The 21,067-nt window shown below is 36.7% G+C and overlaps 1 protein-coding gene across 1 annotated transcript in view; it reads right to left on the bottom strand.

Annotated features, from left to right (window-relative positions):
• The window catches only part of LOC129370194 (ERC protein 2-like), a 150,278-nt gene that overhangs the window by 100,771 nt on the left and 28,440 nt on the right, over positions 1-21,067 (bottom strand). Inside the window, exons 8-9 of the mRNA XM_055045958.1 lie at positions 16,466-16,633; positions 2,805-2,942 (exon numbers count right to left, since the gene is read on the bottom strand). Of these exons, the coding sequence (XP_054901933.1) occupies positions 2,805-2,942; positions 16,466-16,633 (306 nt within the window). The remainder of the gene's footprint in view (positions 1-2,804; positions 2,943-16,465; positions 16,634-21,067) is intronic.

The following is a 21,067-nucleotide window of genomic DNA, read 5'->3' on the forward strand; positions in this document are numbered from 1 at the left end:
GCGACTGGCTCCAAGACCAGGTTTGTGACAGAGTTTGTGATTAGCAACACACACACTCGCCCTTGTAAACACATTACACACACCCTGCGCTGACCACAAACTCTGAAAAGCTTGCCAAAGTTCTCGTCGTCACAGCTGAATTGTACGTAGGCTGCATGTGAAGTGGTTTCTGGGTAAGCAGATGGGCTGATGCAGAGCAGGGATTTACTGTTTATTGCACCATTATGCTATTCATTTCAAAGTCCATCTGCAACACAAACAAATTTTAGGTGATAAAAAAATCACTGTAAGTGGAAACACATTTGTCATTGGTCTTTCTATCCTTTCTGTACATAAACACATTCTGGGTAACTGTATTTTAATAGCTATATTTCTGTTGATAAAGCACAGACTCTTGATTTATTTGATCCAAATGTAAAATAGTATGATTTAATAAAATTCCACATACAAACACAATCAAACACAATTATTTTTATTGCCAATTTATAATTTGTTGTTGTTTGTTTCCCACCGCAGCTAGGTTACATAGCATAAGCATATTGTAAAGTACAGTGCTTTGCAAAAAAGGGCTTGTTCATATTTAGCCACAAAGTTCACTGTGTTTTACAGAATCTTTATAAAACAAACCAACACAAAGCTTATAACTATGAGGTTGAAGGAAAGAAATGTATAACTTTTAACATTAAAACAGGATGGATACACACTATATTTTTATAGCAATGTTTCCTTTTTCTTTTACTTTACAATTAAGTGGTACTTTGTATTGGTCTACCACACAAAGATTTGTAGTAAAATGCAAGGAAGGTTGTTGTAATGTGGCAAAATGGGAACATTTATAAGGGTAATAAAAGCTTTTCAACACTGTAAATAACACTAAGACTTAGTCTTTATTTAAATATGAAAATCACATGTGTTATTTGTATCCATGGGCGTAAATCTAGAAGGGCCAGGGGGGGTCCGCAGCCCCCCAATCTTGGAAAAGTCTAGAAGTGTCCTCCTAAAGAAATCATGAAGGAAACTTTTGTATTTAAATAATCTTAATGTTAAAATGCAAAAGAAACAAAGAATGAAATAAATCCACCTTTCAGTTAAGAAAAAAATAAGGATGAAGTGTTGTTATTAGAACAAATATCCTCCAATAAGTAAATACTCAAAGAAAAAGACATGTAACACATTTTATTTACTTTCGCTACTCAATAGGAAGAAACACATCAACAATAAAAATCAGACGGCAATTTGTTCATTTCAGGTCTTTGGCTGTGTCATGATAAACTGCCTTGTTATGCCTGAAATCAAAACATTGCTTTGATAGACTTAGCTTTTTTGTAAAAGGTAGCAAATATCTCAATTTAACGCTTAAGTTTATAAGAAGAGTTTGAAACGGAAGGGGCTGAGCGTTACTACTAATGAATAGGGGCTATTGCAGAACAGCTGCAATAGGAAAAAAAGTACATAACAGAATAAATTGCTGACAAAACTGCTAAAAAATACACAAGAAAGGTATCAATTAGTAAGCAAGCTTATTGGTTGGGCTTTCACATCTGTCTCTTTGCAGGTCTTCCTGAGGAAAAAAAAAATTACACAAGGAACCATCTTTTAGCTTGGGGTCCAAATGTGGAAATGGAAACCATTTATAGCTTGAAGTACAAAACCAGTCCTTTGTAGACGCTAGTATGAAAAATGTGCAACACAGCTAAGAAGAATGGAATCATTCTGACATCAAGCCAGTCAGTTCAAGGCAAAGTTTAATTATTTCAAGACTGGGTTGTGACATCTGCTAGATCATAGTTAGAACAGAGTAACATCAAATCCATCCCATGTTCAACTCCAACTCGAATATTAATAAGAGGCACTCTGTAATCATTATGACAAATATAAAAATGAATTCATCAAGTTGTGATGACAAGAAAGAAAATATTAATAAGGACAATTATTTGCTCAAGTTGCTTTACAGTGTGTCTGCTTTGGGATAGTGTAAAATCAAATGGGTTTCACTTGATAAAAACTGACTCCCTCCTGTTGAGGTAAGGTTTTATGAAGACCAGCTGCTCACCCAAATTGCCAGCAAACAAAAACAGGAATGTTTACAAGAGACAGTCAGCTCCCCTATTCATTCTTTCATCCGTCACGTGGTGTAGTTTGTTTGCTTCATCTTAAATCCTGTGGCATTTATTCTGCACAAAGAATTTTAATTCAATACAATCTATTATGCAAACAGACACATGTAACTGTGTGCTTGTTATGCTATTTTATGAGCATAACTGCAAGTTTGGCTGACCAGAACAAAACATCATGTACGGGAAACCTTGTGTTAAAATGTATTACCACAACTTTCTCATCTTTGCACTGTAACACTGGTACCAGGCCCGGCAGCTTGAGTCTCTGCCAGCCCACAGAGTCAGCCGTGCCCCCCGTGGTCCAGATCAGGGGTGCACTATTGACAATCTATTAGTTTGCCCCCCCCAGACTAATAGATTGAGTTGAGTATTGCTGTTGGATGCAGGTAATGTTAGCTAAAAGATGACTAGCTAATACCAATATATCACATTAAGCTTGTTAAGTACAGGCTACTATTGTTGTCTATGTTCAAAAGTGGGTACTACTTGTTACATTCACTTGAGCAACGTTTTTGGAAAAAGGTACTTATAAAAGTAGTTTTACTGCACTGTACTTATTATTCCACAAAATGTCACCTCAACAAGCTATCCCAAACTTCCTAAAATCCAAGTGTGGCTTTACAATTATAAAAGAGAAATGCATTAACAAAGTACTGCCCCAGCCATTCACATATCACATCCTCATACCTTTTCTGATAAAGCTTCTTCCAGAGTAGCCAGAGCTGTGTCTGTGTTACTGGAGTCAGTCTGAAGCCCCTGAACCCTTTCTCTCAATCCAACCAGCTGTTTGTCCTTATCTTTTAACTGCTCCAATAGGTTCTCAATCTGGGGAGAGAAGGACAATAATAGAGGAACAAAGGAAAATATATGTTAATATGAAAAATAGCAATATTTGCTGAGATTAAATGAGTCATGAGAAAGTACTTTTAGAACAAACCAAGCAACAAAACATATGGCACCACAAGAAGAATGACAACCACCCCAGTGAAAAGATGAATTCCCACTGTAATTTTCTACATTATGGAAAACTGAGTATGCTTATATTCTCACAGTATTTCACAAAAAAAGTCCTTCTAAACCTCAGAAATCTACATACAAATCTAATACAAAAAATGCATTTTTTGTATTATTAATAATGAAACATCAATAGATATCATAATATATGCGTTTTTTCCATCTTTTTTCAACTACATTGTCAAATTATTTAAATGGTGGATGTATCATAATTTTTCTTTCCAACTTAATTTTGCTGACAGTTTTGTTTCTTATGCCTGTCTGACACTCACAATGTCACTTTAAGAACAAACTTTCTAGTTTTGGGATGAGTTTCAATATCAGTTTTCTTGGGTTTTCATTGAAAGTTAAATATGTCCTGTTCACTTTCCAGTGCTGTCTGTCTCTACATCTTCATTTCTGTGGCTAACCCCATGTTGCTAAAGCGGTGATGGTGTAATAGCCAGTTGTGCCATTCGACAGTCTTTATCTGATGCACATCTGGTAAACAAAATGCAAACACACACACACGCAGGAGCACATGGAAAGCTCTAAGCTATATGAAACAAAATGCTAACAGATGCAAGTGGAGTAGGAGACAGGGCCATGCAATGAGGCTGGCGAGGTCTTCAAATTTCTTTCAGAGAGACAAGACATATGCTGATAGGTCATGGTGATAAGGGGACTTACTTGTTGCCAATCATTGTTTCGATGAAGACACATTGATATGAATTTTGAAATTTAATATTTTCTAAATGAAAACAAACAAAAAAAAGTTTTCTTGAGATTTGTACACCAACGCAAAGCTGTATCCAGACAAGTTTCCTTCAGACAGAAAAAGACCAGGAACTCACCTCCAAACCTAAAAGATCAGGACCTAATTTTAAAAAATGCAATTTGAATGAAAATAATATGATATTTAGCTATTTAATATTAAATAACTTTAATTTGACTTCATCAAGTGAAGTGAATTTTACTGCAATAGTGGAAAAAATGGCCTACCAAGAGGATGCATTCCAGTCATGGGTACAGACAGATAATGTCCAAATTTTCACAGCGATTTTGTAAATAAATCCAATTACACCAGAGACCTTCATGTTCTCTACGCCCTGAAGGGTCTACATGAAGATTTAGAGGAGCCATCTTGATTTTGGCAATGCAGAGAAAGCAGTAGGAGGGGTGGGAAAAGCTGCCAGGACCCCTTGGCAGATCTTGATATGTTAATGGCAATCATTAAACAACCAAGTTAAAGGCTCTGGTAGGCTGGTACACAACTGATAGCTACATAAAAGCCCTGAGGGAATGATGGGAAAGCTTCACACTACCACAATCCGATAAAATTCCCAGTAATTTGCAATTACCGAGGGCATTTTAGATGGGACGCCATGGTGGACATTGTGATAAAGAAAGGATTTCCTTTGAGATTCTTTCATGTTTTCAATCTTTTGAAGTAAAATGGCTCTTTTGCTTTACTGGATTAACCCTGCATCAAAGTTAAGCAACCTTATAGTAAACTTCAGTGTCAGAAGCATTGGTCTAGAAAAGGGGTGTCAAACTCCAGTCCTCAAGGGCCGGTGTCCTGCAACTTTTAGATGTGCCTCTGCTGCACCACACCTGAATAGAATAATTAGGTCATTAGCAAGGCTCTGGAGAACAAGGAGGAGGTAATTAAGCCATTTCATTCCAGTGTTTTGTACCTGTGACACATCTAAAAACTGCAGGACAGCGTCCCTTGAGGACTGGAGTTTGACACCCCTGGTCTAGAATGAAAAAAAAAGACAAGCTCTGTCACATGCTCCATGAGCATTAAAACGAACAAAATGTTTTCTTCTTGCCTCTGGTTGTGATAGTCCAGAAGTTGACAGAGCTTGTTTTTTTAATGTATACACATGTACTCATGCACACCATTTCTCTATCTTCTTGTGGGTAGCAGAGGCCAATTTTAGATCAAATCGAGCATGTTGCCCTTGGTCTTTAGATAAATGATTACATTCTTGACCAGCATTTAGTTTGCTTTGGCCTGGTGCACAAAATAATAACCCCTCAATAAAATATTTAGCTTTGTCACTTGGCGCTCAGTGAAATTGTGCAGAAAAGCATTAAATGTGGCTTAAAGCTCACGACTCTGCATGAAAAAGAGCCATGTGAATCAAAGGATGTGGGAAACAGGGAACGGAATTCAGTTACAATTCAAGAAACCTAGCTGAGATTAAATTCATTTAGTTGACAGGCAAGAAGCAGGGTAGCTTTGTGATTACTTTTTCTCACTTTTATCAAAACACCAATCATTCATTTTATCTCTCAGTACGTGCAGTTTCCTTGGACTGGATTTATGTTTCTTTTCCCTCTCTTTTTTCTTTCTTGTGTGTGCATTTAAAGAACTTTATCACCAAGCAGTGTACCATATGTCAACCAAACCCACCTCCCACTGGAGCAGACCACCTACGATAAGCAGTTTTAGACGAGGAACTGTAGTGTGGATTGTCTGTCTCATGAATGTGTAACCCACAGAGGAAACATGACGTGAGTCTCAGTCATCCCCCACACAAGCACACAGCTCCCTCAGGCTTTACAGACACAGTGTTTTGACTCTGATAACTTTATCAAACAGGCCGATAAGACGGGACCAGGTTCTTCTTAAAGCGCAAGTGATGATGGCCAGTTGCCTTCAACTGGCCTTGAAATTGCACTTGGCATGGATAATATACAAGTAAAGTACAACTAATACATTTCCATAATTTCTTTAAGCTCACAGAATAGATGTTGACTCTTATTTTTGTAATGCTGTAAAGAGATTTGTGAGAAACAAAGGACAGACAAAATTTTAGAAACTAAAAAGGTATATCATAATATTTCATAGATCAAGTTATTGAGATTAGGACTAAAAAATGAGAAAAGTTATGGTGGTGTTTTACTCCTCTGTTGGTAGGAGCAGAACACCATCAAATGCTGCTGAATATGACTCTTGAACAGCATCTGTGAGATTATGTACTGATGTTGAGTCAGATGGTGTGTACTCTCTAAAATGTCTCAAGTTGAAGGATATGTGCAAAGCAGTCAGCACCAAACTACCCCTTGTATTATAAACCTTGCTTCATGTTTTAGTGTGCAGATATGTTGTAACTAAGGGAACTATCTTGAAACTTATAGTTTAGTTAAGAGCAGAAATATTATCAAAATGTTTTTTATGCTGTCCATACAGCATAAAAAGTTTCTTCCATTGGAACTATGGGCAAAACCCTACTTTATGAAGAAAAAAAAGATCAGTAATCCCCGTTTATATGAAGATTTGGGTGGGCATAAATGATGTCTTTTTGTTATTTTAGATAGTTGTACAATTTATAGTTTCATATACCCTAACACTTGTTAACCATCCATGTCAGTTTGTACCCAGCAGGGGAAGAGTCAGTTCTGTCATGGTGTCTGTGGTTATGATGCAGCAGGCGGGAGTCGTCAGACTGAGTTGCAAAATTGAATAAAAAGATGAAAATCAGAACTTACAAAAATGCAGGAAGCCAGAATTAAATAAAGGGTAATCCAAAACAAGGCCAGACAGGAAACATAGGGAAGTTGAGGAGAAGTACAGAAAACTGGTGAGGAGTGACTGAGCGTGAACGGCTTAAATACTGGGGAGGTGCATGTGGAGCAAAAGACCTGATGAGCTAACTGACTGCAGGTGTGAGTGGAGAGAAAAGAAGACAGACTGAGAGAAGATGGCACAGGAGGCGATGAAGAGTACACACGCAAACAGAAAGTAAGTCACATCAGAATAACTTGACTATGGAAACAGTAAAAACAGAGTGACAAAAACTAATTATAAGAAAACAGCTTAATAATAAGAACACTAAAAACTGAAATAAGGAACAAGACAGAAATGAAAGCTAGAATGAAATCAAACTGCTAAGACAGCTCAACAACCAGGATACCAACAGGTACCTGATATGAAAACCAACATATGGAAAATAATATTCCCCTGATTTCTAGCGAGCAGGAGACTTGATTACTTCCTGTATGACGGCAGCAGCGGTCATAAAGCCATTTGTTTTGGTACTTGATCATATTTAGTGAGCTGTGTTTCACTCATTTGCAGTTCGGAGTAATTTTGTCTCTTTTGCCGGGTACTATGACAACACACACAAGCTTCCTTCCATGGTAAAAAAAATAATAAATAAAATGTGACTCAATTTAGAGTTATTCAGTTGACATGCCTTTATGCATGCATGGCTGTTTCCCTCTGTGATGCCCCAATGACCACTGTTAGATACACACCCTGCAAGGTTAAGTGGGTATAGAAAATGAAAAAAAAAAAAACAAGAAAACTGTGACTTCAGCTGGTTTTTATATGCTAAAGGGCAAATGAGTTTATTTCTGTCATGAATGAAATATTTTTCATTGGTTATCAACACATAAGGAATAATAATTCTTGTGCCTTGGGAATAAAATTAACAAAAAAGGCCTTAGAAGCTCTTTGGGTGTGATGTTTTCTCTTGTTAACTTAAGCTCACAGAAGAGTAAAATCATCATGTTATTGTGGGTTACAACTGACCACAGGACAGGAAATATTGGCTCCTGAAAATGGGAAGGAATGATACTCAGAGCAGTTTGGTAATGATTTTGTGTTTCAGAAATAACAATGAATGTAGTTACCTCTCTTTGTCAATGGTAATAATTTATTTGTGCAGAACATCCAGGTTTTAAAAGTCCATGGACATTTCTAAAGCTGGAACAGAGAAGTACAACTTGCAGTCAGATCCTCAACTAATCAGGTCTAAGCATTTTAAAACACATAATTTCCACATCAACACCAAATTAAATTGTATTTGTAACTTGTGTGCACTGGTGCAGATGGAAGTGTTAATAAACATATTGCTATACATAATATGTCTTTATGTCTTCTGGTCATCCCTCCAACTTTGAAAAAGAAAAACAAAAGTCCTGTATGACACTACAGTGCAACCTCCAGTATTTCATATGCTGTTTAAGATATAAATGTTGATATTCCCATGGGATTTTAACCAGTAGTTGCTCTGCATCAGGGTACTTAAAAATGTTTAAGGTGGAACTTGTCAGCAAAATTCATGTAATGTTTCCCTGCTGAAAGAATAAGCTGGATACAATTAAAATTTGATCATTTTGATAAAGGTTCAGTTGTACAATTTATGAAAATAACTACCTATCAAGAGAAATAAAATAATATATCATAGTTAAATACACATTAAAAAAAAGTTTAGTTGGTTGTATGAAATGGAAAGTCAAAATGTGGGTTCGAATGTTGGTAGAAACTACAAAGGGTAGAATTGGAGCTGATCTGGGAATGTGCCTTGTAAGAGTGGACTAACTTCTCTAATTCTATGTTTTGTCTTCTCTGTTGTGGCCATTTCTCTATTTTGTATTTGTGGTCATTCGGTGGTTTAGTTCATGATGCTAATGTTTGCTGTGACAACTGAACTCAATAGATTTACTTATAAATATGTCTAGTCCTTCTTTGCATTTTGGCTATTGTGAAGTAAATGATTGACGTGACTGGCTTAAATGTGATATTAATCAACATATTTTAAATGATAAAGTAAAAGAGATCATTTGCACGTGCAAAGTGACTTGTTTTCACTAAGAAGCAGCTTTGAGATAAATGGTATCACATGGCATTGTCGCCAATGTGACAAAACAGAGACATTTAGTATTTATGTTTCAACAATAAATATTAAACATCTCAAATAACATCTGAAACACATGGGTATAAAGTTAACAGTTCCCAGTAAAAAATTTGAAGGCTTTCTTCAGTGGATTACAACTCCGTTAGGAGTCTTTATTCCTTTTGTGGTCTCTACATAACTATCATGATTAGCACATGCCGAGTTACAATATGAGTTCGGGAGATATCAGGCCCTGTGTCTTGCAAGAAAAAACAACAACAAAAAAAAAGCAGAAGTGTAGTCTAAAAGCGGGCTGTTCCCTGAGCAGAACCACAAACTCATTTGACCCTTCTGTCTGCCATCCAAACAAAAAAGCAGAACTCTGCTGCTGCCAAGCGAATCATTTTCGGTAAAACAAAAAGGAGGCCAGTATGGAGAATGACCGCAATAAGTATACAATATTTTGTCTTTTTAAAACTCTTTTGGACCAATAAAAACCTCAAACAATCATTGGTCATAGTTGCAGGAAAGTAACTTGCTTGTCATCACCTCTAAAAATATGTTAGGGACAGCAGTAAAATCCATAGATGCTGGCAATGACCTTTATGTTAGTGGGCACTTCAATACACAGAGGGACAATAACCGCAAACTCAACAATATGCAGTAATTCAGTAAGTATTCCCCAGGAGAAATCTAGGTCATAGTCAGTGAAAACTGATTGAAAGGCCACAAATTGACAATAATACTCTGCTGCTTGAAATAAAGCACAGACACGGTTTGTTTAAAGCCCAGCACAGACGTATGCATGTTGTTTCCATCACTTGTGATTAAAGAGACTTGATTCATAAAAATCTCATACATTGTTTTGTCCTAAACGGTAGGGACAAAAATTATTATAACTGCAAGAAAGCTTGGGTTCCACTTAATTCGGCCTGTGTCTTTCAACCAACTTATCTTCACCTGAGAAAGAGAACTTGAACTAAACCATAGCACTATTATACAGTGTAAGAGGGTGCCTCCATGTGGCAGTTAGTTGCCATTGGCTTTGATAACTTCTTTTTTAATTTAGATTTAATTATTTTGAATTTAACTAGTGATTTATGTGTATTTGAAGGGATATGATCTGCTTTCAGTCATGTGAAACAATCATAATTGCATATCAAGTTTGAATTCTTTTTCTTGTGTAGATTTTTACATCTAAACTCTCCTCACACTAAATCTGACTCAGAACATCAGCTAAACCTAATGAACTCTTCACTGCAAGAATAGCGAGAACAAATCAAAAATATGCACGATAATAAACAGACAGCGGACCTGAATAAAGATGAAAAAAAAATTGAAACAAAAATTGTGCCTGAATCCAGACAAAGCGGTACCTTTTCCAATAGAAAAATTAATTTGTGAAAATGAAAAGAAAACAAGACTCACAGCTCTAAACATTTTTTATGTTTTTGTTCAACAGCATAAGCTATTTACAACCTGAAATGCAAGGCCTTCATTGGTTTAGAGAAATTGTGATGATTTCAAACAATACATGAGAAATTGGAACAGAATTGCCAGATATGTTACTTTACGGTGAGACATTTTACAATTGAAAACAATGAACTGAAATACAAAATGAAGGTCGTACAAACATAGTTAATATTAAAGGACATTAGTTTTATTGTAACTAATGTAATTTCCGCAGCAGGGACTCGGTCACCCTCCATGAGAGTGCTGCTATTATTGAGTAAAAGTTTCTTGTCCATCATTGACAGTCATTTCAGACCAATTATATGCCAACAATAAGTATTATCCTGTCAGCTACATAGCATAACTTATTTTAGAAAAAAATTACTTTGTTAAATTCTTGCTATAGTCTTTGTTTTAAACAAGTATTTTGAAGAAAACACTAAAATCTGACTACATTATTTGAAGGTGGTCCATAACAAAAGATATGGATAGTAAAATACACTTGTGGCTATTTAGATTAAAACTATGGAAGTCCAAGAAAAATCCACATATACAAGAAACTTTCATGCTCAGTACCAATTCAAACACAAAAGTATGTTTGCAGTCTAATTCTGAAAGTTTATTATAATTTATGGCTTTTCTGCACAAACATTGTTGAAAAGCCACATATTTTAATCAGTCTGTGTGTGATTATTATCACAAGTGTCAGGCTGGGAGCAGCACATAGCTCTGACACGTTTGACAGGTAGACAGCCTCCCCTCTCCCCACACACATTCCTGCCTCCAGAAGGCAATTTCAACAGAAACACTCCACTGCATTCATACATATCAATTGACTATGAATGCACACATGTGCACACATATAGGATCATGCAGACAAGAATAAAATTTTCACAGTCAATTCTCTTGGGAGAGCAAAACAAACAGATTTAGAGAAAGAACTGTTTCAAAAAAAAATACAATGCACTTGTGCAACCTCGGTCGTATACGTGAGGAAGTGCGTGTCCACGATCGTCCAAGAAGTTGATCAACGTCCATGCTATTTAGGCTCAAGACTATATCTCTGAACCACCCCAGCTGCGGAATGCTGCAATGATTGCTGGGTAATTACAATGGTGCTTTAGTCCTCTCCTTCCAGCATCATTAGCATTAACTCTTTTTTCCCTCTCCAGGCACAGAGAATGATGGCAACAAAGAACAACATTTAAAAGTGTGGCCACCTGGTGAGGACCACAACAGCTGTTTGTAACTTCTGACCCAGGTCCAATTTACAGTGATCTTGTGAGACAAGTGTAATAAAGCATTCAGTCATACAGTTTAACTCAGAGTTCAAGAGTCAACTGAGAATATTAGTTTTAAGTGCTTTTCTTAGATCTTTAGGCATAAAATACTGGACTGCCAAAAAGTTAACAGGCCTGCTTGACTGATGGTGTGGTATCATCAGGATTGCCATTAGCTTTCAGCCCTTCATCTTCTAAAAAGTCACGAAACACATTTCACTTTCTGAGTTGAAGTGTGCATGTTTTGATCAGGCCAGAATATGAAGGTGAACGGCTTGGGTCTCAAATGTGACCCAACACAGAGTTTTGTCTTGATGGATGTGCAGCCTGGCTTCAATCAACCAGCCTTGAGCTCTCACTATTAACCCAGGCTGATTGCTGATAGCTGCAATAAGGGGGGAAGGAGCAGAAGCAGAGGACGTCCTTCTTGCAGGCAGTTTACTAGAATTTCCCCAGCTCCAATAGCCTTATCTGTGGCCATGTCTCTGCAGTGATTGGTCAGCTGGTATCCATTAGGATGAAAGGCAATGGTGGCCTCATCACAAATCTATCAAGACTTAGCGCGCACACACTAATGCATAAAAAGTACAGTAAAGAGGCATCTAAAACGTTTATTTTTTTTTTTAGTCTGAGCAACAGCTGTGACACAATCTTCTACCTGGAACACCTTTGCACCAGTCAACAGACAGGTGGAGCTCAAAAGTGTATGGCAGTTTTTGTTTTTTATGTTGCAGTATTTTGGTATTGTTAGACATCTAAATCCCTTTAGGTTGTAAAAAATGATACATTTTAAGATAAAGAAATTTTTTTTGTATCACAAAAATGTCCAGAAAACTTCTCGTTTGTGCATTGATGTTGATGTATGTTCAGGACCCTTAGATTTATGCATCTATGTAGATTCATGTGTGGTATAATGTGTTATACATTATACAAATAGTAAGAATGCTTCAAATGAATGATATTATACAAGGGTGGAAATAAATTCACATAATGTATTCATTTAGATATACGTATATGCATCTATACATATATCTATAAGTATAGAAGAATACAGGGATTCAGGGTAAATAATGTTCGTACAACAGCATGTAACTGCCGAGTATCCGCTCATTCAGGTATGTGCTTATTCATACTTAGGTATAACACAATATATATTTATATAACAATAGTAATTATTAGTTAGCTACTATTAACTAATAATTACTAATAATAATCAAATTATGGGGGTCCATTTGAAAACATCTGCAAACATAGTTCATGGGGTAGGAGTTGATAAGTTTTGTACTTCTTCCTACTCCTTTTCGAACATGTCAAGGCAACTGTTGCTCCAATGTAAGTATCTTATGTTCCCTTTTTAAGCATGTCCACATATGTCTGTTACTTTATACTGCTATCATGTTTGAATATTTGATGAAATCACAGTGCTTCACAGGACACATAAGAAAGGCACATCAAACATCAAATTAAATTACAATGCCTGTTTGTACAAATGTGCTTTTAGCTGCAACTTAAAATAACCCATGCAAATGACGCAATGTAAAAACAATGGGAGAGAATTCCGCAATCAGGGAGCAACAGTCTGAAACAACCCACGGGTTATAAACCGAGGACGTGGGGCTGATAAAAGACTCTGATCAGCAGACCTCATAGCCCTAGCATAAGTCAGAGACATACTGGGATGCCTAACCATGCAGAGCCCTGAAAGTTAAAACAAGAGTTTTAGCCGGAAATCTAAAATTAACTGGTAACCAGTGAATGACGATCAAGACAGGAGTTATACGAGTTCCTTCTGTGTCCCTGTTAAAAGTCTAGTCGCAGCATTCTGCACAGTTTGAATTTTATTTATAATGGTCACATAAAAAGACCATTACAAAAATGTACCTAAGATGACACAAAGGTATGTAAAATAACACATCTGAGTTAGACATGGGATCCTGAACAGAGGATCCCAGGAAGAAAATGTACTTTATGATTTCAGGAATCTTTTCATCAGGCGCATCAGTTTTGATGGAGTTTGGTTGTAAGCAGTTTACTTTTAACCAATTCTAATCTCAACCAAGATTAGAATTGACTTGACAAACTTAAAAAATCAGATGGTTTAAAAAAGCAACATAACTGTATGTTGTCAGAAAAAAAATGATAAATGACACAATTAAAATGGCATATAAGCAAATTATTTGCCTGAAAGGTAGAATGTGAATGGCTGTTTAAATCATGACCCAATTGTGTTGTTATACAATAGAAATAGAATTGGGCCAAGAACAAATCCTTGGAGTACACCGTATGGCAGATCTGATGAGCCAGACATTATTTGATTAATGTAGACCCTGAATAATCTGCCTGAAAGGTAGGATGTGAATCATTGTAAGACAGCACCAGTAAATCCAAAGCATTTGAGTCTATGTATCAAGATGACATGATCAACTGTCTCAAAGGCTGAGGTAAGATCCAACAAAACTAAGACTGTGTAATCTCCTGAATCAGCTGCCAAGAGAATGACACTTTAAGTACAATAGTTTCAGTTGAATGCATTTCAAGAAAACCAGGTTGAAAGATGTTCAATATAATGGTTTACTTAAGGAAACGTTTAAGTTGTTGTGCCACAACTTTTTCAAGAAGGCAGAAATGACAGCAGACCATAGTTAGTACTGCAAGAATCTTGCAGAGGCAACACCAAAACAGAGGGTGGTTCCCTAAAAGGCCTAAAAAAGCCAGTGGAGACTCACCGCATATTATAAATGGGAGAGCCCTATGGACAGGGGATCCTTCCACATGAACACACAAACACTCAAGCATGCTGTCCAAGCAGACACAATCAAATCTTTCTGTCTGAGGCTGCTATGGGTAGGAACATGATAGTAGGCATATTATACTTCTACGCACACAGAAAGCCTTTCTAAAAGCATGAATATGTATCGCAATGACCACAATGTTTGAACATGAATAACACGTGTATGCCAAAACCACACCACAACCGGCTATGCACACAACACACAACCCTAACCCCGTAGCTAAAGGGAGGGGAAAGAAGAAATGCAAATGGAAAAATAAACAAATAAATGCATCATTATGCATTGGACATGGTCTCATTGACCAAGGGCTTGAACAGAGTCCCCACTGTTCAGTGTTGTGATATAAAAGACCAATGTGCTCACAAAAAGACAATTTCTTCATTATTTTCAGTCATATTGAGCCTCTTGCTATTAGGATCAACCTGTGTCTCAAACTACAGCAATGACATCATGAAAGTATGCAAGAAGCAGTGGTGACTGTCCAAATAACATCTGGAAAGAGAAGATGTATTCCTCATAGTTGTATGAGGAATACATCTCATGAGGGATCCATACTGCAGCTAAAGAGTCTCTGTGGTATTACACCACCCATGCCATTGTGCTGATGTTTTTCTGTTTTTATGTGTTATTAGTCCAAAAATGTGGATATCATCACTTGCATTGACAATAGTGTTTATACATTTCTATTTCTACAAAATGTGTGACATATTTCTACTATAAGTCACACAAATACAACCTTAGAAAACACGTATTGTCTGGTCTTTCAGTACAGATTCTAAATATTTCTTCAGACTCAGAAAAGATCAGAAACACTCAGATATTAAATGTCGAGTCATGAACAAATGTCTAAAGTTAAGAAAATTGCAGTTGAATTTCATATACTGTACGTACTTTCAGTTTTCTCTTTAGTTTTTTGTCTTATTTGGTTTCTTTTTTTTTGACAGCACTTCTGTACAGATGTGACTTATGTTACGTGAGATTTCATTTCACTTAACCATTCATTTTATATGTACAGCAGAGCAGAATGTTTACAAGTGTAACATAAACACAGTAATCTAATCTAAACCACAAACAACCCCACCTCCACAGATCAAAACTTTTGTCACTGTGTCTGACCTTTGGAGAGCATTTTCATTAACTCAGCAAGAGGGAGGGAGGAAGAATCTCTAATCTCTAATTTAAGGACATGAGAAGAAACTAGGAAGTTAAGAGAAGACCTTTATGTGTGAGTAATTGGTCTGCAGAGAAACAACCAACATGCACACCACAGGTAGCAACAGGCCCTGTCTTAATAGCTACCCTTATAAAAATCATTAAAGTCTCACAGACATCTTGTGCAAATGTTTGTGTGAGTATGAGTATCTCTATGTGGGCAATCAAAAGTAGGGGGTATTGTGTGAGATCTGACTCCAGCTAACAATGTTAGTATTTTCCCTTTACCTTCTACAACATATTCTGTACATATACAGGGGATGCTTAAGCATAAATTCATTATTTGACCTGATGTAACAGATGGTAAGTTACACAGAACTACAAGGGAAATCCTTTGAGCAAAGATTTTGAGTAGAAATAAATTTTTAATGATTATAACATAACAGGAAGACACTTATATTTTATCTGAAAACGCTTTACATATAAGCCACCAAGAGCACCAGCTTCCAATCCAAACCAAGTCAGTGGATGATCAAAAGTTCATTTTATAACCCCCAAAAATTGCATCACTTTCAATGAAAGGAAATATGGTTAATTCATCAGATCTATATTGTGAAAGCAAAACTGCAATCACATATGCACACTTAACAATTCTTAAATTTGTTTTTTATTTAATGTAGCACATATGAGAGGATTTAAAATGGGGACATTCAGGAGGATTTAGTATGGGACATATGGCAGGATTTAAGCAAAGGTATGTAATTACTATTGTTGACGCATAAAATTGTTTTTTAATCTTTACTTTTCTTTTCATCATATTAAACATTTTCTGAAAGGTTATTCTTTAAATTTATTTTAACATTCCTTTCTTTCCAATTTCCCTTGAATTCTAATTTTAAAAAAATCAATAATGCCTTATTCCATTTACAGAAAATATCTGAATAATTTAAAGGTATGGCCTCGAGGGATGCACTCGAGGGTAAAAGTACATTCCAAATTACTTATGCATTCGTGGAAGCGTGAATGTTAAATTATGTTAAAATTACCTTCTTCTGTAGGATATTCACTTTTCTCTCCTTGACATCCAGCATGTCCTTCATATCTCTGATTTCTCCAGCCAGTGTGCTCTTTTCATCACTCAAGTCTTGCAGTTGTTTGGTTTTCTTAGTCAGAATCTGTTCCTTCTCCTCCAGGCGCACTCGCAGAGCGTCCACCTGTAGTTGATCACAAAAGGCAATAACAGAGAATTTAAAAAAAAAAGAAATTTCATCATTGACAGCCCACATTATAGGAAAGAAAAAATAAACAATATAAAAAAACTTTGGGACATGATTTCCATTTATTTCACAGGTAAGCAGTCAGTGCCCGAAATAACATCTCTCAACACACTTACTTGTTGACATTTAGAAGCATCAAACATTGTTTGGCTTGATGTTCACAAAATAAAGCACTGCAGACTGATGCTGTAAAAGTATACGTAAATAAAGAAGGAAATTGCACGACTGGTGAGGTTCTGCCATTGATCACATTAAAATAATCTGTATCTGGCTGCGTGCTACGAGCTGAGAGACCTCTGAGCTCTGATACCCAAAACTCAGTTTGGGTGTCAGTATTCTGCTAGACTGAAAAATAATTCATATGTACATTCACATCTTAATCTGGCCATGATGACCAGAACTTCTGCTCCTTTAACGGCTGATTTAAAACCAGGTTGAGTGAGTTCATTTGAACTCAACATGTACTTTTAAGACAGTACGGTTAGCTTAGCACATGATATTAAGGCTATCATGGTTTATTGGATAGGGCACTCATCTCCCTTTAAAATGGTGTGATCCCATTCTGCTTCCTTATGCCACACGTCGATGTGTGCCTGAACAAGGCACTATAACACAAGTTTCTTACCAATCTGCATAACGGTATATGAATATGTGACAATTTGCGAGACCTGGATGAATGTGGCTGTAGTGTAAAGCACATCAAGGTTGGAATGACTAGTAAACCACTGGTTAAATTCAATCCAATGATTGATTCCCAATCGTGCTTTCAATCTTTTAGTTACATTGGATAAAAGAAACTTGCTAAATAAATTCAATGTAATGACAATGTGTCTGGACTCACATGTAAGAAAAAGCCATAGGCCAATTAGGTCAGAAAAAGAAAAGTGTAGAACTACAGCAGACTCGCTATTGTGCAGGGAGCAGGAAGTTTTGAGTTCAAATACTCTATCTACATTTCTAAAACTGAGGTGCAGCTCAGTTTTAGAGGTGCACCTGTGCTTTCCTGAGTATCGCAGGTACCCCTAAAGTCTGGCTTTCGATGCCAGCCAAGAGCTCCAGGTGTAGAATGCTAAAGTATTTATCTCATGTTGCTTGTCTGGCATACAACCAAAGTGTAATACTGAGGATGCCTCTGTCCTCCCCAAATTACATTTGCACACACACACACACATTAGGCCAGTCACTAGTCCTTTGTGATTCCATACATGTGTGTATGTGTTCACAATATGTATGACAGAAAGAAAGGCAGACCTCCTATGCTTAAACTTCACCTGGCAAGAAGCAATTTAGCAAAAATGTACCAAAGGGGCCAAACAGGAAATCCCTGCTGTCTCACCTGCACTAGTTTGCTACACTGTGATGGTGTTGCACAGATGCCGTGCTAATACCCTCTTAAAGCACTCATCCCTGCCAGAAAGCCAAAGCAAGGAGACAATGTTACATAGGTGAGCAGGCACAGATGAATGAATGAAAATGAGAAAGGGTAAAGCAGGTAAGAGTGAGAAAAAGTGAAAAGAGATTATAGCATTTCTTCACAGATCATTTGGCTTGAGGATATTAACACCTCAAGCTGATGCCGCTCCATCATTGGCTTATAATACTTCATGTGAAGATATAGAGGAGTAAACCCCATAAGACTTTTATCAAATGGCTAAAGTATTGATATATCTTAGACTTTTCTCATATTTTATCATCTTACAACCAAAAACCTTAATAATTTTTTTATGTGATAGACCAACATAAAGTAGCACATCATTGCAAAATACTTTTAATCTTTTCATAAAAAAGAAATTGTAACGTGTACATTTGTATTTAATAAACTCAAGCCAATAAATAAAATCCAGTTCAGTCAATTGGCTTTGAAAGTCATTTTAGAGTTTAACTTTATCTAGATAAACTACTTATAAGTTTTATTTTTTTATTTTTTATTTTTTTTCAGAAAACATGAGTGAAGTTACAGCTTCATGAAGATCTAGAAATACAGCAGGCAGGTTCAGGCACATTAAAGTTTGAAAATCCCAGGTACAATATCAGTTCTAAAACCAACACTTGAGAATGAATGGAAAACAAAAAGAAATATTAAAAACCTCTATTACACTGCCATCTTCCACAAGAAAAAAAAATTACAGAAACTTTGGTGCTTCTCACTCAACACCACATCATTTGAAAAATTACCCTAATATGCATTCAGGATTCTGCGGTTGATAAGATAATGATTCTTGGCCACATGCGGCTTTTCTTTCAATTGGCACAGACAAAGTATTTTAAACACATGCAAGCACACATCCATACAGGCTACAGTATTCTCAGCACACAGGCATCCGTAAGCTTACATGTAACATGCATGAACACTGATGTATAAGCAGACCTTAAGACCCTCAGACTTCCTCCATTCATGCTTACAATGACAGGCAAATGTGGATTTTGGAAACTAGTTAGCAAAGCAAAACTGAGGCTTAAAGAAAACAGCTTCACTGTTTGTCCTCACCTCCCTTTTCCGTGCCTCACATTTCATCATAAAAGTTTTTCTGGCAGGAAGATTTGCAGAGGTATTGATGTAGGTGCCGGTGTTTGACCGCAATAGGCAACACAGAGACAATATGAGTATACCACAGTCTAAACGGCAGAACCAGAAAGACCGCAGAAAAAGCCTGGGGGTCCACCAAAAGTCCTTTAGTAACATTTGGACCCTCACTCACCCACCTTGGAGTCCAGAGCCATGAAGAGTCTTTGGCCGATCAAAAGATATCCCTCATAAATGCAAATATGAGTCTTTAAACCCTAGTGACATTCATAGAAATGGCATTACTCACCAGAGCTTAAATCACTTTTATGTTGCTAAACAAAGAATATCACTTCAGAAAAAAAAGCACTTGAAAATATTCCAAGTCCAAAGACTAGGTCTGGTGAAATGTGGCCAACGAGCAACGAGTTCAGGTCTTCTTGAGCTCCTCTGTGCCTCTACACAAAACTGTGTGAGCTATTCACTTTCCTGGCTGTGTGACATCGCTTAGGCCTGTGTAAATACAGCTAAAGGCAACGATTAGACATAATTTATATAAAATCCTGTGAGGGGATATTAATCTTCTAAATTTATGGCATAATATTTGCCTAATTCATGTTTTTCAACTCAATTATTTGACCAGGTCTGGTTTGTATCACTCTGAGATGAAAGAAAGGACTATTTTGTTACAAAACAATTAAAGACCACATACCACCTACATTCATTCAAATATATTTGTTAAAACATAAGCATCAAAGAGAACCCAACACACTCTAACATGATGAATAAAGAAAAGAATAAATGTCGACTGATGGGTTCAAGTAGCTTGCTTTGCTCAAGTAAATGTCTACCTTATTAGAGACTGGTGAAAGGTGATTTAAAAAACGGCTTTATCCAGCTTATAGAATACCTGTACATACAACATATGCACTGTACTGCCTAAGACAGATGGTGTGTAGGCACCTGACTTCAGAAATAGCTTTCGTACATAAGCATAAGGGGGGTATTGTCAAATAATCCATAGTTTTCTAATGAATCAACAGAAACTTAAAGTAGATTTCAGGAGACAGTGTTAAAAGCTGAAGACCAAAGCATTTATTGTTTCCATTGAACAGTTCATGTCGGTGTGTTAATTTAAGGCCTATAGAGTAACTGCATGTGTGTGTGTGTGTGTGTGCGTGTGTGTGGGGGGGGTTAATATTAAGCTTCCATAGTTGAACAACTGAACTTCTGTCTAACTCAATAATAGCACCAAGAGTTCTTATGTGCTCTGAGTTTTATAGCTTTTTTATGTTGAGTGCTTCTCTAACTTTATAGTTTTGAGAGACAAAAACAATGATTTGTGTTCTTTTTTCTCCATTAACATGGACAACATTCTGACCTGTCAATGGACACACTGGCTCTGACTGTAAGTGTGGTCAGAACTCTGTCATCATGATAGCTTGAATCAGGGAAAGATTCCATCTCCCCTCTTTCACAGCAAATCTGAAACCACCATGGTGAACTGCTCTGAAAGCTCTGGAGATTATTGTATGGAGAATGATTCTTCATAAAATGAATTACAATGAAGAAAACCCATGAGCATGAGACTGGAATACAACAATGGTGTCTTCAGCCAGAGGCTTCTTCCGATCTGCTGTCAGACTGCAACATGCACAGCAACTATTTAAAGAACCCTGGATAATATGAGTAACAACATTTTATTTCCCTCTGGGATTAATGAAGTATTCTTTAAGGGAAGGGGGAAGAAAGGGAAAAAAGAGGGAAAAAAAAAAACTTTGGTATTTTATTCTATGTTGCATGCCTTTGTGTTTTGTGTTTATGATGTAAAGCACTTTGAAATGCCTTGTAGCTGAAATGTGCTATAC

Source organism: Poeciliopsis prolifica, unplaced genomic scaffold (genome assembly GCF_027474105.1).
Source record: "Poeciliopsis prolifica strain line A6 unplaced genomic scaffold, Auburn_PproV2 SCAFFOLD023, whole genome shotgun sequence".
Lineage (NCBI taxonomy): Eukaryota > Metazoa > Chordata > Actinopteri > Cyprinodontiformes > Poeciliidae > Poeciliopsis > Poeciliopsis prolifica.